General features: G+C 42.3%; 3 protein-coding genes across 4 annotated transcripts in view; 2 read left to right on the top strand and 1 right to left on the bottom strand.

Moving 5' to 3' along the window:
• The window catches only part of PPIA (peptidylprolyl isomerase A), a 194,292-nt gene that overhangs the window by 159,068 nt on the left and 12,776 nt on the right, over nt 1-22,448 (top strand). The window lies entirely within an intron of this gene.
• Nucleotides 2,249-9,197, top strand: ACTR1B (actin related protein 1B). Its single transcript, XM_069071892.1, has 11 exons — nt 2,249-2,267; nt 2,817-2,881; nt 3,886-3,961; nt 4,490-4,615; nt 4,980-5,104; nt 6,153-6,369; nt 6,721-6,813; nt 7,002-7,176; nt 7,541-7,602; nt 7,853-7,893; nt 8,093-9,197. Exons 3-11 carry the CDS (start codon nt 3,914-3,916, stop codon nt 8,193-8,195), a joined length of 990 nt encoding a protein of 329 aa, XP_068927993.1. The 5' UTR covers nt 2,249-2,267; nt 2,817-2,881; nt 3,886-3,913; the 3' UTR covers nt 8,196-9,197.
• On the bottom strand, nt 12,771-14,775 carry COX5B (cytochrome c oxidase subunit 5B). Its single transcript, XM_069071893.1, has 4 exons — nt 14,589-14,775; nt 13,862-13,932; nt 13,397-13,496; nt 12,771-12,971 (listed from the first exon to the last, which is right to left on the bottom strand). The coding sequence occupies exons 1-4, from the start codon at nt 14,689-14,691 to the stop codon at nt 12,859-12,861; spliced, it is 387 nt and encodes a 128-aa protein (XP_068927994.1). The 5' UTR covers nt 14,692-14,775; the 3' UTR covers nt 12,771-12,858.

The raw sequence follows: 22,448 nt of genomic DNA on the forward strand, positions 1-22,448 counted from the left end.
GGGGGGCGGGGGCGGCGGGCGCCGCGGGGGCCGGCGCGGGCGCGGGCGCCTCCCCCCCCCACAGATGGGTTCCGATCTCGGGACCCGTCGGCGCACTGGCGGGGCTGGCGCTCGGGAGGGAGTCCCGACTCCGCGCGCGCCCCGCCCCGCCCCTCCCAGCTGCGCCCCCTGCCCCGGTGCGGTCCACTCCCCAGCCCACTCTCCCCGGTCTCCTGGCCGGGGCAATGTGACAGCTCCGGCGGGGCGCACGCGCAGATCCCATGGCCGGCATTCTCCCCGGCCGCCCCCTCTCCTCCAGGGACTCTGCCCAGCTCTGGGCAGGATCCTGTCTCCCTGCCCCCTCCTCGAGCAGCGGCCAGTTTGCGTCCGTGGGATGCACCTCCACCCCCAACTGCATGCATGTGGAGGGGGAGTGCAGTAGAGGAGGCTAAATTACATCATCCCCCTGGCTAAAAATTAGGAAAACAGGTAGAGTAGTACCGGCTCTGGGTTCTGAGGTCTTGGGTTTGAATCAGCACAACTCCTTACTGTGTGACCTTGGGCAAGTCATTGCCTCTCCTCTAGGCTTCAGTGTCCTCATGAGTAAAATGAAAGGTGTTGGATCAGATGACTTACAAGGTCTTTCGCAGCTCTAGATCTATCATCCATTGGTCCCATCTTAGAGCACAGGCTGCTTAATTCTTAGGGCAGCAGAGAGAGCCAAAGGACTGGGAGGTTGGAATCCTAACTAGTTTGCCACCTGTGTGACTTCAGACAAGCTACTTCGTCTCTTTCAGCCTCTGTCCTCCTTTGGAAAGTAAGGAAATTGGACTAGATGATCCAGTTTTACTGATAGTTCAACATGTCTGACAGTCAAGGGGTCTTTGTGGATTTAACTCCACTGCTTACTGTACTATGTACTCATTCTTGGTCTATAGATGCTGGTGATACAGGGTTGAAATAACTTCTAAAAGCAGGCCAAACCAACTGCCAGGAGGCCAGGGGGTCATAGTTGTGCTCCCTTTGAGAAGATACAAATTATCCCTCCATGAGCATAGTGGTCAAATCTCTCTCCTTGGAGAACTCTAGCCTTCCTCCTGCCTTTGTATCCCTGGGTAAGAAAGCCATGGATGCATTAATCATTAAACTATGTTCAAGGTCATCCATCCCAGGCCTCCTGAACAAATTAGAGTATGACTTGATTTGAAGCTTCAGCAGGAAGAGATTTTGGCCTGGCTTACTTGGGTCCTCTGATAACCCTGTGGCTGAACTGCTCAGAATGGGGCTCTCTATGCGTTGAAACAAAATCAAGATTAAATTCATCCACAGAACTGGTAACTCTGTGGCTTAGAGAAAGTGCTAGATTTGAAGTCAGAGGACTCAGTTTTGATTCCCCTCTGCCACATACTACCTGTGTGTTACTCAGTCTCCATAGGCCTCAGTTTCCACATCTGTAAAAGGATGGGGCTAGACTTGAAGGCATCTAAGGGCTTTTCTAGCTTTAAATCTGGGATTCCATTACTGGATATGTTAATTCTACCATGACAGTCCTCAGTGGTTCAATGGAACTCTTTGCCTTTTTTTCCTGGTATTTCCATACTCTGATTAGGAATTTAGCCTATTCTTTGTAGAGACTCACTCCTCTGATCTGAAAGCTGTTTCCCCAAGTGAACACTTCTTTTGGGGTCAGGTAAAGACCTGAGCCTAGCTCTTCTAGCACTTTACTCATGTCTCCAGCACAGTATCTGGCATATAGTAGGCATTTAATAAATGCTTGGTGATTGATTTGATGGATGTGGGCTATCGTGGGGCACCATTGACATTGCTTAGAAAAAACTTGAAGTTAGGTATCATGGTTCTTGCTCTTGGCAAGCCTTTGAGCAGAGGATAAGAAGGACCAGGCCATTTCTTGGTAGAAGATGACTCTTTAGGTCACAAGTACATGGATTCAGAAGTTCTGTTTTCCAAGCTGGGGCTTTGACCTAGACAAGACTTATTGTCTCCCAGCTTCATAGATTTAGAATTGGAAGGGAATTCAGGAGGCATCTTAGACCAACCCCCTAATGGTATTGACGAGGTTGTATTGAGATTGATTTATAGACCTAAGTACTTTATGGTCATGAGCTGAGGGACAGTGCCATGTGGAAGATCGTCTCAGACATATTGATTGAATCTTTTAACCTTCCATCTCCCCAGGCAATACATTAAGAGTCTGAAAAGCAGGTGCCCTGCATTGATAGAAAGCATTTCCTGACCTGGACCAGCTCCCCATGCCAGGGAAGTAATAGGTCTGGATAAAAAACAAAGTGTTATTTTATACTTTCCATTGTGTTCTCCTGGGTGGAAGTCAATTGAGGAATGATGCCTGTTCTCCTAACTTATCTAATCATCTGTCCTGGGGAAACCCTGTCTGTTGTCCTTGCCCACCTGTGATCCCTTGGGGGAAATATGATCTCTTGGGAGAAGCACTGGTTCTGGAGTCAAGGGTTCAAAAAATCCCATCTCGAATACCAACTCTGTGACTTTGGACAAATCACTTCACCTCCTTAGGCCTTGGTTTCTTTATCAGCAAAATGGGGGGGGGGGATTAGAGTGCAACTCTGGATCTGTGATTGCATGAGTGTTTCTTGTTCCTGTTTGGAGGAGGGGGACAGAGAGAGAGTTTGTTCTGTAGGTTACTTGTTCCTGGAACAGGGTTAAGAGTTTGGTTTTTATGGGCCAGAAGCCTCTTTTTTATTCTGCTCTTCCTGGTTTTTTAGCTAGACTTCTGTGTTTAAATCCCGCTTATATTTTAGGGTGCTGTGATTGTCTGGAGCTGAGCATTGTTTTTTTTGCAGGGTTCTGGAGCGATCAAGGCTGGCTTTGCTGGAGACCAGATTCCTAAATACTGTTTTCCAAACTAGTAAGTGTCACTCAACATGTCCCCCAAACCATTCTTCACTTTCTTTTGTTTGCTGTTTTCTTGCATGTTTGTGCAGTTGCTCTTTCACAGGGGCTCTAGGGTGGTAAGGTAACTTGTTTCTATGAGAATCAGCAACAGGGTTTGGGCCTAGTTTCTGTTTTAAGACCAATATAGTATCTAATGTATTTTCAGCCCTTCTTTTTGAACCCTGGCTGGTGCTGATGTAGGGAGAACCTGGATCTTTTTTCAGGGTGTTAATATGTCAGATCTTAAGTTCTTATTCCTGGGTGTGGCAGTGGGATGTAACAAAGACAGCTGCATGAGGAAAGGGTTCATGAGATGAGCATGTCCTGTAATTTTTAGATTCTACTTCCTGGCACTCTATACCCCCTTAGTTTATAGCCTCCAATACATGCTGCATGGGCTGAGTCATTGTGCCTGCAGAAGGCTGACTTGCTGCCAGGGCCCAGGCTGGCATTGAAGGGCTGGGATTCCTGTGCACTGAGTGTCTCTGACTTTTGGGGAAAGATAGGAAAGAGAGTACAGAAAGGATCTGAAATTAATTTCGATTGGTCTTATCTTTCCTTGAACTTCCAAACTTTCCATTATAGACCTGAACTCTTATAGAGCAGTGTTCTAACCTCTGCTTTACACCATCTTCCCCATGTGGGATTGTCATTATCTAGACTAGAGTTTCTTAATTGGAGGCCCAAGGACCTCCAAGGAGTCTATGAATAAATTTCAGGGGAGTAAATTTGGATGAGTAAAAAAATTACATGTTTATTTTCACTAACCTTTAAGTAAAATTTAGCATTTTCTCAAATTATAAATGTAGGCAATAAACTATTCTAAGGGGTCTGTAGGTTTTACCAGACTGCCAAAGGCATTTCTGACCCTTGCTCTAGAACTTTAGTGCTGGGTTTTGATTTCCCTGCCTTGTCAAAGCTTTGTACCCTTCCCTTCCACCTTCCAACTCCCATGTCCTAACACGTTTGTCCTTACAGTGTTGGGCGTCCAAAGCATATACGTGTGATGGCTGGGGCCCTGGAAGGGGATCTCTTCATTGGTCCCAAAGCAGAGGTAAAATCCTTTGACCCTGTCATTTCTGTGGTTTGGGGTCATCACATCTAAATAGCAGTGGTTGGTAGTTCAGTGCACTAGACTGTATCCAGACATTGACCATTATTTTATGGGTAGAGCTCTGGGTTCCAGAATTCTTTTCCTTGCTTCATCACTTCACTCATTGTGTAGCATACCCTTCCATTCTTATTCCCTACCCGAAAAATAAGGGTGATGGAGGCCATCCTGGAGAATATAGATTTTTGTCTTTTAGAAATTACTTTACATGTCACTCAGCCATTCCATTCTCTATCTGATATTTCTTTCCTCCATTCAGCAAATATATTATTTATTAAGTACTTAATATATGAAAAGCATTGTGCTGGGCCTGAGTGCATTGAGACATTAAATAAGCCATAGCTTGATGATGATTTTACTGAGAGACAGGGTACAGTTTAGGGGGAAAGAAAGAAGCCTTGTATTTCTGGGAAGACCATTCAAGTTTTGTTCTCATGGGTCTTGGTTCTGTATAGTGCATTTCTTCCTTAGGAGCACAGGGGATTGCTGGCCATACGCTACCCTATGGAACATGGTGTGGTAAAGGACTGGAATGATATGGAACGAATCTGGCAGTATGTCTACTCCAAGGACCAGCTACAGACCTTCTCTGAGGAGGTGTGTTAACACTGTCCTTCAGTATGCTATATCCCCTCCTCTCCTAGTTCATTCTTTAGCTAAGTTTTTTTCCCCCAACTTCTCCCAGTTGCTTTGATGAGACTTGTTGTCATCTTTCCCCCTTCTCAACTAGATACAGACCAACATTTTCTAAGTCAGGCATGTAGAAATGCAGAGCAGGGTGTCTTTGGAAGTGTTAACTACCGACATTACTGGATCATAACATTGGCAAGGGGGCAGACCAGGCTGCAGCTATTCAGTGAGTTTGGGGGGAGGCTGGGGTGGTGCATGGCATTGTAAGATGGTAATACACTGGGTAGTTTGGTGTCTTGTGAATGAGCCTTTAATTTTGCATTGCTTCTAGCACCCTGTTCTTCTAACGGAGGCTCCACTCAATCCAAGTAAGAACCGGGAGAAGGCAGCTGAAGTGTTCTTTGAGACGTTCAATGTGCCAGCCTTGTTCATTTCTATGCAGGCTGTTCTCAGCTTGTGAGTATATCTTCCTGCATTCTAATATATAGGCTTAGTTCTTTGATCTTCCTGAGACTTAAAGGCCTAGAAGACCCTGTGTTATGAGGCCACTCATTGTGTGGTATTCAATTATTGGACTTTACTCCAGAGCCAGCCACATTTTAATTATTCCTTTAAAAATAAGTTTGTTACAAAATGACATGCATTTTTGGACATTATCAGTGAGTGGATTTATTTGGCTTCTCTCTGCTTATTGGTAACAAAGCTTTTATTTTTGGTTTGCTTCTTATTTTCAATGGGAGGGAGATTTGTAGAAGAGGAGAGCTAATGGTAAAGTAAGAGAAGATCATTGAAGCATTTTTTTAAATGCATGGAAGAGAATTGAAGGAAATAGACAAGCAGGACAGCTTTGCTACTAACATTGAATTTATCATTTTTTTTTTGGAGGGGCAGTTGGGGTTAAGTGACTTTTCCAAAGTCACTCGATTAGTAAGTGTTGTATTAAAGTGTCTGAGGTTAGATTTGAACTCAGGTCCTCCTGACTCTAGGGCTGGTGCTCTATTTACTGTGCCACCTAGCTACCCCCATATATTTCTAAAAATCCATAAATCTTTTTTTTCTATTTTACTTTGTATATGGAGATGTCCTTTTTTTCTGTTTTGGTGTTAAATTCAGACTTTAAAAAAATAAAATATAACTTGAAAAAGTTGGTTATATGCCCCTTCAAGGTTATATGCATTGTCAATTAAACAAATATTTATTAGGTTTCTAGAGGCAGCTGGTGGTTTAATTGATAGAGTGCTGGACTTAGAGTCAAGAAGGCCCAAGTATAAATCCTTCCTTAGACACTTATTAGCTGAGTGACCATAGCCAAGTCACTTAACCTCTGCCTATCTCAGCTTCCTCATCTGTAATATGAGAATTATAACAGCACCTGTATTACAGGATTGTTGCAAGGATCAAGTGAGATAACATATATAAAGTGTTTTGCAAGCTTTGAAGTTATATATAAATGTTTGTCATTGTTTAGTGTCACTATTACCATGTGGAAAGTTTTCTGCTACAGGTATGCAACAGGAAGAACAACTGGAGTGGTTTTGGATTCAGGGGATGGGGTAACACATGCAGTGCCTATCTATGAGGGCTTCGCCATGCCACATTCCATCATGCGGGTGGACATTGCTGGCCGTGATGTCTCCCGTTACCTGCGACTGCTTCTGAGAAAGGAAGGAGCTGACTTTCATACCTCAGCTGAGTTTGAAGTTGTTCGAACTATAAAAGAGGTAACAGAGTGGTAATGGTCCATGTAGCAGAAATAAGGAGTGAGGGGACAGAAGGGTTTGGTGGGGGGGAGGTTCCCTTGATTTTTTTTTTGCTTTTTTTGGAGGACAGTTGGGGTTAAGTGACTTGCCCAAGGTCACACAACTAATAAGTATTGTGTTAAGTGTCTGAGGCCAAATTTGAACTCAGGTCCTCCTGACTTCAGGGCCGGTGCTCTGTTCACTGTGCCACCTAGACACCCCAAGGGAGGGTTCCCTTGCGACTATAAGGGGCTGAGAATGGGAAAGAGGAACTGGTCAGTGATGTCTTTATAGCGTCCTGCCTGAGACCTCTGTGTCCATGCTTATCCACAGAGAGCCTGCTACTTGTCTATCAACCCACAAAAGGATGAGGCTCTGGAAACAGAGAAAGTGCAGTACACCTTGCCTGATGGTAGCACCCTTGATGTAAGTGACAAATTTTAAAGGTGGGATTGGGGAAGCAAGTGTCTCTGGGGTCAGGAAAGGCATTGGTTGGGGCCTTAAGGAGGGCTATGGCACCCTGAGACACAGGGGAAAAGCTGAGGGATCTTTTGGGGTCCTTCCTACCTCAAGGTTGAGGGTCCTCCTACCTACCTCATTTACCTGTCATGAAGGTTGGGCCAGCACGGTTCCGGGCCCCTGAGCTGCTGTTCCAACCCGATCTGGTGGGGGATGAGAGTGAAGGTCTCCACGAGGTACTGGCCTTCGCCATCCACAAGTCAGACATGGACCTTCGTCGAACACTTTTTGCCAACATTGTTCTCTCAGGAGGTTCAACACTCTTCAAAGGTACTCTATGTAGGTTAGAGGATCAGCCTCTAAGAGCACATTGGTAGCTGGAACACCTAGCTTCTGTGCTGCTCTGGTTATTGGAGCTGCAGCTTAGTCCCATTTCCTCAAGGTGCCTTCAGACTCTCTGTATAACTGTGATAAATCAACTTGGGCCAGGAATTGATGCAGAACATCTCTTAGAATTGAGCTTTTTTCTGTTTCTCATCAGGCTAGGTATCAACTGACCTTTGCCTTCCTGCTAGAATATCTAACCCCTGCACCTCAGTACACAGTGAAGAAGGAACAGAACCAGCAGGGTCATGATAGGGTGGATGAGGGGAGAGCTTGGTTCCTAGTAAAAGGCATTTTTTGATGTTTTCAGGCTTTGGTGACCGGTTACTGAGTGAAGTGAAGAAACTTGCCCCAAAAGATGTAAAAATTAAGGTAATGTTGTGGGTATTTTGTTATCTCTTTTGTTATCATTTGTTATCTGTTTTGGGAAAGAAAATGAGGGCAGTGGCTTCTGAAGCCATTCTCTCTCCAGTAACATCCATATATTCTAACTATAGCTACACACACTCTCTCCATTAATAAAATGAGTGAGTTTTTGCATCTGGGAAATACTGCTGTAGTAGGAGGGGATGGACAGATTGGGATGGTGATTGTTGTCTTGACAATTTTTGTTCCTTCTTAGATTTCAGCACCTCAGGAACGGCTGTACTCCACATGGATAGGGTAAGGTTCGTGGGCTGAGTGAAGGAGCTTGGGGTTCAGAGCTAACAATTGGGGTAGATAATTAACCAAGCCATCATCAGATAGAGATGGAAAAAGGGATCTCTGCCTCATAGGATGAGGGGGAGGGAACTGAGTCCTTCTGAAAGAATGGTAATCATACTATTCTAAATCCCTAGTGACAGCCTTCTCTCCTCCACAGTGGCTCTATATTGGCTTCACTGGACACCTTTAAGAAGATGTGGGTATCCAAAAAGGAGTACGAGGAAGATGGAGCCCGTGCAATCCATCGAAAAACCTTCTAGTGCCGAGTGGGTGGTGTATATGGGAGGGGGTGGAAGGAAAAGAAAGGGGGACTGTTGTGTTTAACCCTTTCTGGTCCAGGTTTAGGGCCCCCCTGCATGCCCAGCACCCCCCCAGGTGGGTGGTGTAGCTAATTCCCTATTCCCTTCCTCCCCCATACCTGTTTCCACTTTTCAGCTGGGTAGATGGGGTTCTTGAGTTGGAACATAGGAATTGGGAAAGGATCTGGTTTGTTCTGGGTTACCACCCTTAGCTAGGATCAAGGTAGCCTGTGGTCACCTACTTGTGGACAGTTGTGGGAGCTGCTTTTCCTTGAAGTCCATATACCCCGCCAACCTCATTTTCCTTCCCATTGCAGGGCCCAGTTTAGAACAAGGGTACCTGGGAGACTGCATGACTAACTTCTAGGGAGGGAAGTTACAAGGGGCCAAGGCTGTGAGCATATCTTTGCTTCACATCTCGCTTGGTCAGATTTAAGCCATTCACCCATCTTTTCATTGAACGAACAGCAGTGAGAGTCTTGACTAAGGCATTTCTGGCTCTCCTTCTTCACCATTCTCTCTGCCTAGGGCTGGGATTCCCTAGTGCAGGGGTAAATAGGGAAGCCTTTCATCCTGGTACTAAGGTGCCTACCCTTGGTCCAGGGTTAAGTCCTTTAGTCTCAGAGCAAGGGGTTTAACAGGGTTAGGATGGTGGAGGCTCCTTTATCTCCTCTGCAAAGCACTTAAATGAACTGCTGCCCCCATCCTCCTACTTCCCTGCTTATTCTGGATTGGAAAGGGTTGATACTTTTCATTTGCTCTATGAAAGCCACTTAATGAGGAGCTAGGGCTGTGCCTGGTTGGTAGGGCATTTCCTTCCTCTCCCTTATTCCCCTAAACAAGGGAACCATGGCCAGGTCCCCATCCTCCACAGCCAGCCCTGCCCCCAAGACATGTACAATAATTTAACACAGTTGCCTGTATTTTTTTTTGTAAATTCATTATAGTAATAATTATGAACAAGGTGTGGTGTGTGACTCTACTTTATCCTAATTCTCTTTTGTTGGTTTTTGCAGAAAGCATCCTATCCTTCTTTCCTCCTTCCTGGGGGTAGACCTTTTCTGCAAACTGTTGCTGAACAGATAGTGCATACCATTTGTATTTTTTCCTCAACTGTCTCCAGGGTCTTTCAGAAATAGGCCTCTAAGGTAGAGCAATGGGGCATGAACGCTATCTCCAAAACACGTAGAGTATCTAGGGTTGTCAGGGCAACATGGAAGCCCCAAGAGATTAGGCCCCTCTACTGTGGCAGAATTTCCCAGCTTCATTATTCTCTTGTTAAAAATCCTTAGGGGAATACAGGGAATTCACTAGCCTTATCAGCACTTAACAGGATTTATTCCTGGAAGTAACCTTGAGTTGTGCTGTGACTCTTAGAATGATCTACCATGACTTCTAATTGCTGGGCATCTTTTATGTGTAAGGCATTTATACAAAGACAGGCAGGATCTGCCTTTGAGAAGCTAACAGTGTAGTCCAAGAGACATCATCTGGAAGTTTGAAAGCTAGATCCTCTGACTTAATTTCTCTTAATGACATTACCATGCTCCCTTTCACCTACAGTTAAAATCTGTCATTTTACCTTCTTCCTGTTGCCCAGTCAACAAGCATTAAATGCCTATGTTCTAGACAGTGTCAGGAATTCATAACAAAAAATAAACAGCTACTGCCCTCAGAGATTATATAGGGGATTATATATACACATATATTTACATGCAAAAATTCAAAATAAATACAAGGTATTTGAAGGGTGAAGAGACATTAGCAACTAGAGGGAACTAGGAAAGGCCTCATGTAGGCACCTGAGCTAAGCTTTGAAGAAAACTAGGGGCTCTAAGGGATGGAGGTAAGAAGGGACTGTGCTCCATGAATCCTGGACAGCCAGTGCAGATGCATCGGATATGGGAGATAATTTTTTTTTTTTTGCTTTTTGGAGGGGGGAAGGCAGGGCAATTGGGGTTAAGTGACTTGCCCAAGGTCACATGGCTAGTAAACGTTAAGTGTCTGAGGCTGCATTTGAACTCAGGTCCTCCTGACTCCAGGACCAGTACTCTATTCACTGTGCCACCCAGACACCCTGATGATAGTTCTTATATGATGAACAGCAGAACTAGTTTGGCTGGACCAGAGTGTTTTAAGGGGGAGTAATGCCTAAGTCAGGAAAAGTAGGCTGGAGACAGTTCTGTCGATTTTTCTTTTAAATTCCATCCTATTTCCATTCCCACTCACTGCCCTGAGGTCCTAGATTATTTGCAGTAGTCTTGTTTTCTTTCCTTCCAATCCACACTGCCCGATTATTCTTTCTCAAGCACAATAAATCATTCTCCTGCTTAGAAACTGAGTTGATCCTCTTTGCCTACTCAATACAGGTCAAACAGCTTGATGCATTACCTTTGTATGTTATTTTCACATATTTTTAAAGATCCTCTATAATTAGGACCCAAACTACCTTTCTGGCTCTATCTCTACTTTCTTCCCTTATGTGTATTCTACTCTGATCAAACTGGAGACTACTGACTATTTTACATTTTGCTCATGTTCTTTCTGTCTAAAATTTCTATCCCCCCCAACCTTAACTGTCCTCAAAAGCCCTGCAGAACTACTAGCCTATGAAACCTACCAGGAACACCCCAGCTAGCAGTGATCCCACCTTCATGAAGTCCTACAGCCCTTTCTATTTTTGTGACTCTTATCACATATCTTACTAGTTATCTGTAAATTTATTTTCCCCAGTAAATTTTAAGCTTCTCGATGGTCAAAGCCATTTTATTCATCTTTATATCCTATAGAGCCTAGCACATGCAAGTAGGCATTCAGATTTTTTTAACAGATAACCTAAGAGCTGAGACTCAAGCCCACGTTCTTCAGTAAAGATGGAATATTACTCCAGCTGACAAAGAAACAAAGTGCTTAAAATGGGGGCTTAACTTTTAACAGTTGACATGGTTCAAGGCCTAAAGGGGGCTGGGAATTAACTCATTTCCTTTTTTTTTTGTTTTTGCTTTTTTTAGAGAGGGGAAGGCAGGGCAGTTGGGGTTAAGTGACTTGCCCAAGGTCACACAGCTAGTAAGTGTTAAGTATCTGAGGCCAAATTTGAACTCAGATCCTCCTGACTCCAGGGCTGGTGATCTATTCATTGCTCCACCTAGCCACCCCATTTCCCTTTTTCTTAAAAATAGGTATTGTTTCTCACTATTCCTAGGGTCTGAGACAAAGAATGATTTCATTAATATGGTTGAGATTAGAGGTAGAACAAGAAGCTGCAGGAATAAGGGGAGCTCACTGGCTCAGAAGAGTGCTTTGGAGCCTTTCTCATGATAATTCATTTGAAGTTCTAATTTGTAGTGTCCACGTTGAAGGGAACTGGTTAATAAGGATTTAGATCAGCAGGCCTTTCGAAATAATTCATTTAGAAACCATAATATCCAAGAAATGAAGGAAGAGAAGCAATGACTGGCTAGAACTAAAAGATCTGTGGGACTAAAGTAAATTGCTAATAGTTGACTTAAAAGTGATTTCTAGAACAGCAATTTTTTACCTTATTGTGAGACCTCTTTGACAGTCTAGTGAAACTTATGGACCACTTCTCAGAGTATTTTGAAATAAATAAAAGTACTTAAGACTACAAAATAAAACAATTGTATTAAAAGACAATTGTTGAAATACTTTTTTTTTAAAGTTAGCAGACCCCAGGTTAAAAACCCCTTCTAGAGAATACAAACTAGTGGTGACAATCCAAATAAGAAAGCTCAATTGTTTGTGACATACTGATGAGCTGTTCATGACGACAGAAAGCTCAGATCTAGAGCAGTGACTCAAATTGCAGGGAGGAAGGGAAGGACCAGGGGCTGAGATGAGCTATGTACAGTCTATTCCTCCTAAGCTGATGAGGCTAAACATGTCCAGTACAGCGAAAAATCAAGTGTCTGGGAGAGAATGAGTGCAGTATGCTGGAAGGAACACTTGTTTGAAGTCAGATATGGGATTTCAGGTGTCACTACTTGTGTGATCTTTGCCAAATCAATTCCACTCTATAACCATTTCTTTATCTCTAAAGGATAAGGGATAAGGGAAGCAGACTAAATTATCTTTATCACTTCTAGTTTTAAGTCTCATAGAGACTGTTCAGGACCTTTACCATCAGCTGTGTTTTCCTTCTACTTGCTGTCAGAATTTACTGTGTGCCTACCTTAGACAGCAGGCAAAAAAAGTTAAGATCATTGAGCTTTTTATTATGGCTTTGCTAGTTGTTAATGAGTTTTTAAAAATAATTACTTAATTTTAACGTTAGGCCAAACAAAATAGTTTGTTTTTCCAACTACAAAATGGGTAGCTTATAAGAGGATAAAATATTGCTAAGTATAGAAAGTGGCAAGAAATGGTGTTCTTTTTTAAATAAGGTGGCTAGAATATCTCTTCTAGTTCTCACATGCTAACAAGATTATATCAAAGGGCAGTAAAATTTATGGGGTTATATACATGAAACCTCACCCTAGGGAAATGGAAGCATTTTCCTGATAAATATGAAACCAGTCATTTATATTATGGGAGTGCCAGGGAAATGGCTAGTCTTTTATTGGAGGGAAGAAAACATAACACATTTCAAGTAAACCAGTTCAGGGGCTCAGTGGCTAAACTGGTGGGGTACCAGCTTGTAATGGGTTCCACAGTTAGGGCAACGCTGTGTCTCGCCTTTGTGAAGCCAAAACCAGATGACTGCACTGTTGTCCTCTTCACCTGCAGGAAAGAAAGATGAATCCACTAGAAGGGGAAATCCTGTATCTGAAAAACTGCCAGTACCATTTTAGAATCTCTTCTTTTCCCCCTGCAGCATCTCATCTTGGGGCAAGTGGGTATGTCTCATATGTCCCCTAAGGTCAAGACCACCTCAAAATTCCAAACTGCTAAGGGTTCAAAGATGCAGGGAATAAGTGAATGCCTTCTCAACACCCCCAGTAATACATAACCTCTTACTTTTGCCCTACAAGCCGCAGACTAAAAGCAAAGCTCTACTTTAGAAATCTTTCCCCATGGCCTTAAGATAAAGCAGTATTAGGATGACTTCAACTCTATTTGAATGACACATCCTCTAACAGGAAAGACAATCTCTTTTCAAGAGTATTTGTACTTTATGATAATATCTAGTTTTTAAGAATACTCACAGATACAGCCCACTATTCGCTTGTCAGTGATGGAAGGGACCAGGTTGGGCTCCTCCTTAGTCCCTGGAGCTGCCTTTGGGGCTAGCATATTGTATGGATCCTGAAGAAACAATAATATTCAATAGTTGAGCTGACTGACCACTTCATGCAGTGGAGAAAAATGCTAGATCTGAAGATCAGCTGTGTCCAAATTCTGCCTGTCACTACCCTTGTGACCTTGAGCAAGACACTTTATCATCATTTCAACTCTTACCTGCAAAATGGGATTCGACTAGCTAGCATCTAAGGTCCCTTCCACTTCCAAATATATGATCTTGAAAGTGGTCAGATAAGCTATCTCTTTACCAAGATGATTTCACAGAAGAAGTTGGAGTGGGAGGTAAGGGGGTGAGAATCTGCTGTGAAACCAACTCAAACGCACCCAACTGTGGGGAAGGAGAGATTCGGGTGTGATTTAAAACTCACCAAATTATTCCTTGCGGCAATCATAATCTCTCTCTCCAAGCCAGTAGCCTGCTCCTCATCAGAAGGGATACCTACAGGATGATTCAATGAATGAGGGCGACAGTCTACACAGATGCGCTCCTTCGAGACTGAACAGCTCAGACTACTGGTGACGGTAACTGTGCAATATTCCTTAGGTCACCGACACACCGACCAAGCTGTAACGAAGACCTCCTTAAACCTGAGGCACACATTCAAAGACACGTCCTCGAGGCAGCCCGGAGGCTCGGCCCTGGGCCCTTTCTCCAGGTTCTCCAAGTAACTGCTACTGGTAGCAATCAAGAGGGCAAGAGGAGTAGGGAAGGCAGAGGTCCCTGGGTGTCCCGGCCCTCCGCAAGGTCACCCGGTGTCCCCACTTTCATGCATCGGGATAAAAGTCCTACCCAATAAGCATTTATCAGACACCTACCCTGTGCCAGGAGCTGTATTAGGCGCCAGGGACAAAAGGACAAACAAACCGTCCCTGCGCCCAGAGAGATTACGCTCCGCACCGGTGGACGACGCTCTCTATCGGGCCCCGTTCGCTCTGAGGACCTGCAGGGAGGCTCCACCGCGGGCCGAGAAAGCCCCTCTACTGTGGCCCGATGAAGCCCCTCCACAGCCTCCCTTCAGTCCCTTCCAAAGCCCGTGGGCCTCCCCGCAGGGGTCGCCGCCGAGACGGTCACCTGGGGCCCAATGCCTCACTTACCTCCTCCGGTCGCCATAGACCGAGCGGCCACCCGAGCAGGGCCACAGGCCCTCAAGGCCTGAACGGCCAGTGCCCCGGCGCCCCGCAGTAACCTTGAAGCCATCGCGCCTGAGACAATTACAACCGGTAGTAACAGCGGCGCTTCCGGAATGAGGCCTCCTCGAAAGGCGGGGCTTCCTCTTTCCTCGGCCACGTGATCTGGGCTAGCCTATCCCGGCTCTTTTTCCTCCCCCTCCTGAGCCTGAGCCCCGGATTACAGGCGAGGGGAGGGGCTCGCGCTGTCAAGGGGGAGGTGCGCAGCCTCGAGTAGGCAGCGGCTCCTGCTCGTGCAGCTTTCGCTGGGGTTTAGGCTCGAGCTGCTCCTGGGTCCTCGGTAGCGGTTTGCTGTTGTGCGTGTACACACACCACCCTGTTGTGGACCGCTGAGCTGCGTGCTAAATAAAGTGCATTAAGCGAAGAAAGAGCTCGGATTCTGCCTCAAGCAGCTGGGTGGTAGTGGTGGGCGCTGGGCCCGGAGTCATGAAGGTTTCAGTTCAAATCCAGACTCAGACCCTTACTAGCTGTGTGACGCACTTGAAACGCTGTTCTGTCAAATAGAGTGGGGATGATGACAATAAAAATAGAACCTTGTCAGAATGCTTGGCATATTCAGATAGTCGCGTGCGACTTTTCCATGACTTCGTAGACTGTTCCCGTACTGCCCATGCAGAATTTCTTGGCAAAAATACTGCAGTGGTTTGCCATTTCCTTCTCCAGCAGATTGAGGCAAGCAGGGGTTAAGCGACTTGCCCAGGGTCACACAGCTAGTAAGAGTTTGAGATCTGATTTTAACCCAGGTGTTCCTGACTCCAGGCTCAGGGTTCTACCCACTGAGCCATGTAGCTACTTAGACATAATAGAGGCTTAATAAATGCATATTTCCCTCCTCAGTGTGGACCAAGAACACTCACTTGCTTAGGAGTCTAAACAAGCACCTTCACTTTTACAGGAATGTGAAGCTGGGGTGGTCACTGACTTGTCCAAAGCTAGGAGAGTCGGGTTTCAAATTCAGGTCCTCTGATTGCAAATCCATCCAATCACTCTTCCACAGCACTAGGCTGGTTCAACCCTCCTCTCATTGGGGAAACAGGACCAGGAGGACTGACCCCTAATTCCAATTCTGCCACTGACTAGTTATGACCTTAGGCAAGCCATAGTATCCCTTCTCTGTGCCTTTCTGCTCTCCTAGACTGCCCCCAGAGACCAAGCATGTGTCTTCCAAACTGCCCAGGGAAGAGAAGCAGTTCCTCTGGAAAGGGCTTTCTATGTAGTGACCTGGGATTATGGGAGCTGAAATCTCTGTGGAAGTCCTCAGTCCCAGTCACCACCGTTTGTCGTTTAAAGCTAACAATTCTAATTGTAACAAAGTTCCAAGGGTGGATCCCTGGAGAAAGCATGAAGCCCAGCTGTGGGAAGGGGGCATAAATAGGGCAATATTCAAAAGGCTGATTTTATACTGTAGAATTTAAATAGGCTTTGAACTAATCTGTCACACTCAACCCAAGCTACTTATGTTATGACTAATATCCTAAATTTAGCTACTGTCAAAATTCACCTTCGAAGTAATGATTTGGCTAATGTATAAATTGTATTCAGGAATTCTCATGGTTCTAGAAAGATTGCTTTTTTCTGACCCTGAAAATCACAACAGGAGGAAAAACCCCCAGTTGTAATTGGGGAACCTTGGCAGATCAACTCTAATAGGCTCCCTTAAGGCAAGCAATTCCTAAACAAAACTAGCGCTAGACCTAGGAAGGTGCTCTTCTGTTCTACCATACCCCAATTCCTAATCTTTGCCTTACATATTTATCACTAGGGGAACTCTTTCCTCCCCCTTTTCATTTCCCACTCTTGTTACTGCCTTCCTTACTTCTTCCTTTCAAAATCCACTTACTCTCATGTCTTTCCAGTCCTTTCCTTCCATTTAAGGGTCATCTTTTTTCTTCTCCACTTTTCTTTATAACTGGTGCTAGATCCCTTACTCTAGCATACAGATTATACTCAATATTCAGATAGATGACCTATCTAACAACAGACAGCCTCTGCCTTATAAATTCTCTTTTATCAGGTCCTTTCTCATGAAAGTGAGCCACTAAAGACTCTAACCCAAATCTGAAAACACAAAATTGGGCAAAAAAGCAGGGAGAAGATCTAACAATCTTCACCCTAACCCTAATTCTACCTTCTGATTCTGTGAAAATAGTGCCTTCCAGAGCTAAAAGAATGAATTCCTGAATACAGATTATACATTAGCCAAGTTATTTCTTAGAATATTCTATCCTAAGTGTTCGTGACATTAGCTAAGGCTAGAATATCAGTCATAACATTTATTTGTCCATTTTTTGTTATATCTTAAATTGTATTTTCTGTTATGATATTACCATATCATATACCAAATATATTTGTATTATTATGGCATATACCAAATATATTCATTATTTGGAATAGATACCATGCATATTTAGCCAGATCTTTTACATTCTAGAATCTTACCCAGTGTAACAATAATAACAGATCACATGTGCATAGTGCTTTCCTCACAACTCAGGGAAACTATTAGAGTTATTGTACAGATGTGGAGGCTAAGGCTCTGAGAGATTATGACTTGCCTATGGTTATATAGCTAGTGAGAATGTGAAGCCAGATTGGAATCCAGGTCTCCTGACCAAGAAGTGAGCACTCATTTTACATATAGAGTGAGGCGCCAGAGAGGACCTACAGGAGGAAAATACAGAGTAGCAAATTTCATTCAGGATTTTTTTTTTTTTAGCAAATATAGCTGCCTCAAAATGAAATACTACTGGAAATGTTCAGTCAGATGCTACAGGGCTACTTATTAAGGAAATTGGGATAACTCAATTGGGAGAGCAGCTGACCTTTAGTCTATGGTTCAGATCTTTTAAAAAAAACCTATCCATTTTTAAAAAAATAGCAGTAGGAAACATTTGCAAAGAAAGTTTAAAAATGAGTGTAGACACGAGATTAGCACATATTTATGTAATAATCCTTTAAGGTTTTGAGGTAGTTGCTACAAGCATTATCATAAAGGACCGCTAGATGGCAGTGTGTACACTGTATTAGATTAGGCCCTGAGTCATGAATACAGGAGTTCAAATCCTACCTCAGGCTCTTGCTAACTAACCTGGGGGGAAGTCACCACCTTTCCCAGCTTCAGGTTTCACATTTGTAAAATGCAGATAACAATGGCAGGTACCTACTAAATGGTTGTAAGGATCAAATAAGAGAATATACTTGAAGCACTATATACATATTAATTATAATTATTAAATGTTAGCTATTGTTGAGGAGCTTAACGAAGGTCGACTACACCAGACTCCCTCCTTTCTGGGGAGTAGTTTAATATTCTATCCTAAGCGTTCATGTCTGCAAAAAAGATTTGAATTATAATTATGATCAAGTGATGATACTATCCAAATTAATTTACAGATTTAGTACTATGCTAATCAAACCACCACGGGAATATTTTATAGTGCTAGACAAAATGATAAAATTAATTTGGAGGGGAAAAAGGCTCTAGAATCTCAAGGGAAATAATGGGGAAAGGTAGGGAAAAAAGGGTAATGCTGCATTCAGACTTCAAATTACACTACAAAGAAGTAATCATCAATATTATTTGGCACTGGTTAAAAAACAGTTCAAAAGAACAGATTACATAAGGAAGAATCAAGAACAATTGGATTTAATAACCTAGTATTTAATAAATCCAAGAACATGAATTACTTGGGGAAGAATTCTCTATTTGACAAGAATTGCTGCAAAAATGGAAAAGCAATTTGGCAGAAGTTAGATTTTTTTTTTAGAACAACACCTTACACCATATGCCACAATAAACTCAAAGTGGATAAAGGACTTGAGTATTAAATATCATAATACCATTAAAAAAATCAAGAGAGAACCAGATCAGATACTTTTCACAAGTTTGGGCTAGGGAAAGAATTTTTTTAAAATATTTTAAGTATGAATTTTAAGTTAAATTAAGTTTTCTTCAATTAAAAAATCTGTTTCCTATCCTTAGTTCCCCCTTCATTGGAAAAAAGAAAAAGAAAACCTTTGTAACAAATATACATATGTCAAAACATCAGAAATTTTCACATTAGCCATGTCCAAAAACCATATATATCAATCTGCATCCTGAGTTCATCTGTCTGGAAGTGGGTAACATGCTTTGTCTTTGGTCTTCTGGAATAATGATTGGTCATTGCATTGATCAGAGTTCTCAAGTCCTACAAAGTTGTTTGTCTTTAGAATGTTGTTATATGAATTTTTCTCCTGGTTGTACTCACTTAACTCTGTTTCAGGTCATACAAGTCTCCAAGTTTTGTTTGTTTGGAGGGGAGAGGGCAGGGCAATTGGGGTTAAGTGACTTGTCCAAGGTCACACAGCTAGTAAGTGTTAAGTGTCTGAGGCTGGATTTGAACTCAGGTCCTCCTGACTCCAGGGCTGGTGCTCTATTCATTGCATCACCTAGCCACCCTCCAAGTTTTTATTAAACTGCCCTTTTTATCACTTTTTAAATAGCACAACAGTATTCCATAAGATTAATATGACATAATTTGCTCAGCCACTACCCAATTGATGGACACCCCTCCTTATTTTCCAAGTTGTCACCACAAAAAAAGCTGCTATAAGCATTTTTGTGTACATGGGTCCTTTTCCTCTTTCTCTGAGGTATAGACCTAGTAGTGATATCACTGAGTTGAAAGGTATACAGAGTTTAATAACTTTGGGAGAGTAGTTTAGAAGGTTTTATACCAAGCAGTGTGAACCCCAAAGGAAAATAGATAATTTCAAGTTACATGAAATTGAAAAACTTTTGTAGGAACAAAATTGCAGTTGGTTTGGGAAAAAATCTTTATGTCACATATTTCTGAAAAGGTTATGATATTCAAGATATATAGATTATTAACACAAATATGTAAGACAAGAAGTCATTCTTCAGCGGATGTATGGTCAAAGAATATAAACAAACAGTTCTCAAAAGAATCTAAAACTACTAACAATGATATGGAAATTTGTTCCAAATCATTTATAGTAAGAGAAATACAAATCAAAACAACTCTGAGATTTCACCTCACACCTGTTAAATTGACACAGATAACAAAAGAAATAGTCAAGGATGGAGAGGATATGGAAAGATAGCTACACAATACCTTGTTGGTGGGGTTGTGAATTGGTCCAGTAATTCTGGAAAGCAATTTTGAATTAGGTAAAAAGAAAATTACTAAAGTGTCATCTGGGTCAAATGACCCAGAGATTTATCTGTTAAGTATATACCCCAAGGAGGTTGATAACAAAATTTCCATATATACCAAAATATTTAGTATAGGACTTTTTGAAATAGCAAAGAATTAAAAACAAAAGAGATGCCCATTTCTTTTGTTAAAGAAATGTTGGTATATAAATGTAAAGGAATATTATTGCTTCATAAGACAGGATTACTATAATGAATACAGAGAAGCATACGACCTTATATCAACTGATTTGAAGTTAAGTGCCTGGCAAATAGTTAAGGGCCTCTATATTAACCTCTTTCACCAAAAAAATAAAAATAAAATGATGAGGCAGAGGACAGAGGCCTGTTTTCACAGGGCCACTTGTCAGCCTTGGAACCATAGCAGTTGGTTCTCAAACTGAGTGCATTGTGGTGCCCCAGGGCACCAATGAGAGAAACACAGCAGTGCTCACATCTGCCAGACCAGACACGGGTAAGCTCAAGGTAGGTCACAGTTTCAACATTAGATTGTGCTGTGTTCCTTTTGTTTGTGTTCTTGAATGCTTGAGATGTCTTTGTTTACTTGTTCCTTTAGCTATGCCAGTAACTTTTCTCCCTTACAATATCATCTTTGAGAAGTCAGGTTTTTTGCTGTTGCTATGATTAAAAAGCAAGTACTGTGGGGAAATCAATGAAGATGAGGAAATGAGGGTGGCAGTATCTAATTTGATTCGAAAGTTTGACATTATATGGTGCCCATCAGGCAATTACGTCTTATTAACTAAGTAGTTGTGGTGATGTAGGAATATAATAATAAATCATATATAATATTACATAATCAAATATATAAATACATAATAAGAATAAATAATATTTTCTTTCAATTTATATATATTATTATTTTTTCAAACTGCTACTGTTGTTAGGACATAAATACTTATTATATTTGTACTACTTATTAAACAGAACTATGAGGTATTTCTTATTTTCTAGGGGTACCAGAAACAAATTTCTGAGACAATTAAGGGTGACATGAACAGAAAAAGTCTAGGAACCCTTGCCTTACAGCCTTGTCTCTCACTTGACACTACAAGCAAAGGAGTCAAATTAAGAGCAGAGATTCAAAATGGAACAGTTGAAGAGAAAGGTGGCAGCTCTGTTTGACTAATGCTTTGGGAAGGGTTTTCTGTTGCTTTAAAAAAAATTAATTTTAATTTATTTTATTTTTAATTTATGCAATAAAACAAATATTTCCATAACATAATATAGGGAAAAGATTGCACTTGAAACTACAAATCTATTATATACAACTTGCTGTTCCTTTAAAATATATAATAAAGTTATCATATAAAATTTTTCCCTTTTTTTCTCCCTCCCACTATCAGATGCAAATATGTGTGTATGTATGTCTATATATACATATACATACATACAGAGAGAGAAATGCTAACAGTTTGGTTTTCACAAATTCTATCGGAACAACGGATATTGCAAAGACAGATGTTACACAGGACGTGCAGGAAGGTATAAAGCAGGATGAGGGAAGGAAGGGTAAAGTGACCCTATCCAACCATATAGCTGAGAAAAATCTATAATTTCCTCTTGAAGGGGGTCTCAGCTGAACCGGCCCAAACTGGCCAGGATCAAGGGATGGTCACTGACTTTTCATTAACAAGATCACTTAACTAGCCTCATATATATTAACTGGCACACTCTCCATAGAATTAGAGCCTCGTTATCTGAACATGCAACCCATGTTAGCCCATGTTAGGAAGGAGGGAACACGTCAAGGAGTAAACATGTAAAGAGGCAGTCCAGGAAGAGGGATATCTTGTTTGAGGGGAGCATGACGTGGGCAGTTCAGGAGGTTGCACCTAGCCAATGGAGGCAGGAAATTCCAATGGAAACAGCATAAAAAGACTCACATTTGTCTTAAACCCCTGTAATCTTTTGAAAGAGGCTACCCATTTATTCAGGAAGAATAAATGTAAAATAAAGGTAATGAAAAACTTCCTGGCTTTCCAACAAGTATTTTTTATTCCTAGACTAAGTATATTTCTCACAATACACACACACACACACACACACACACACACACACACACACTTCTATTTATCAGTTCTTTTTCCGGATGCAGATAGCAACTTCTTTCCTATGTCCTTTGTAGTTAATTTGGATATTTATAATAGTTATTTGCTCAAAGTTGTTCTTAAAACAATGTTATTGTTACTGCATACAGCATTCTCTTGGTTCTACTCATTTTGTTCTTCATTATTTCATGCAAATCTATGTTTTTCTTTTTTTTTTTTTTAAAGCAATCGGGGTTAAGTAACTTGCTCAAGGTTACATGGCCAGTTATTTCTGTGTGTGGTGCTGAGTATGTGAGCCCGGATTTGATCCAGGTCGTCCTGACACTGGAGCCGGTGCTCTTACTCACTGAACCACCTGGCCACCCCTAAGCAATTGGGGTTATGTAACTTGCTCAAGGTTACACAGCCAGGTGAAGTGTCTGAGCCCGGGATTCGATCTCCAGGTCTTCTCAACACTGGAACCGGTGCTCTTACTCGCTGTGCTACCTGGCCTCCCCA

This window comes from Petaurus breviceps, unplaced genomic scaffold (assembly GCF_028583685.1).
Source record: "Petaurus breviceps papuanus isolate PSGF00001 unplaced genomic scaffold, PetGlider_PUasm1.0 90845, whole genome shotgun sequence".
Lineage (NCBI taxonomy): Eukaryota > Metazoa > Chordata > Mammalia > Diprotodontia > Petauridae > Petaurus > Petaurus breviceps.

Excerpts from the sequence above, each read along its gene's own strand:
- ACTR1B (XM_069071892.1), top strand. The coding sequence starts at position 3,914 with ATGGCTGGGGCCCTGGAAGGGGATCTCTTCATTGGTCCCAAAGCAGAG. Across the intron at positions 6,370-6,720 it reads TTGTTCGAACTATAAAAGAG|AGAGCCTGCTACTTGTCTAT; the intron begins GTAACAGAGTGG and ends GCTTATCCACAG. Across the intron at positions 6,814-7,001 it reads CTGATGGTAGCACCCTTGAT|GTTGGGCCAGCACGGTTCCG; the intron begins GTAAGTGACAAA and ends CCTGTCATGAAG.
- COX5B (XM_069071893.1), bottom strand. The coding sequence starts at position 14,691 with ATGGCTTCAAGGTTACTGCGGGGCGCCGGGGCACTGGCCGTTCAGGCC. Across the intron at positions 13,933-14,588 it reads GTCTATGGCGACCGGAGGAG|GTATCCCTTCTGATGAGGAG; the intron begins GTAAGTGAGGCA and ends ATCATCCTGTAG. Across the intron at positions 13,497-13,861 it reads TTGCCGCAAGGAATAATTTG|GATCCATACAATATGCTAGC; the intron begins GTGAGTTTTAAA and ends TTGTTTCTTCAG.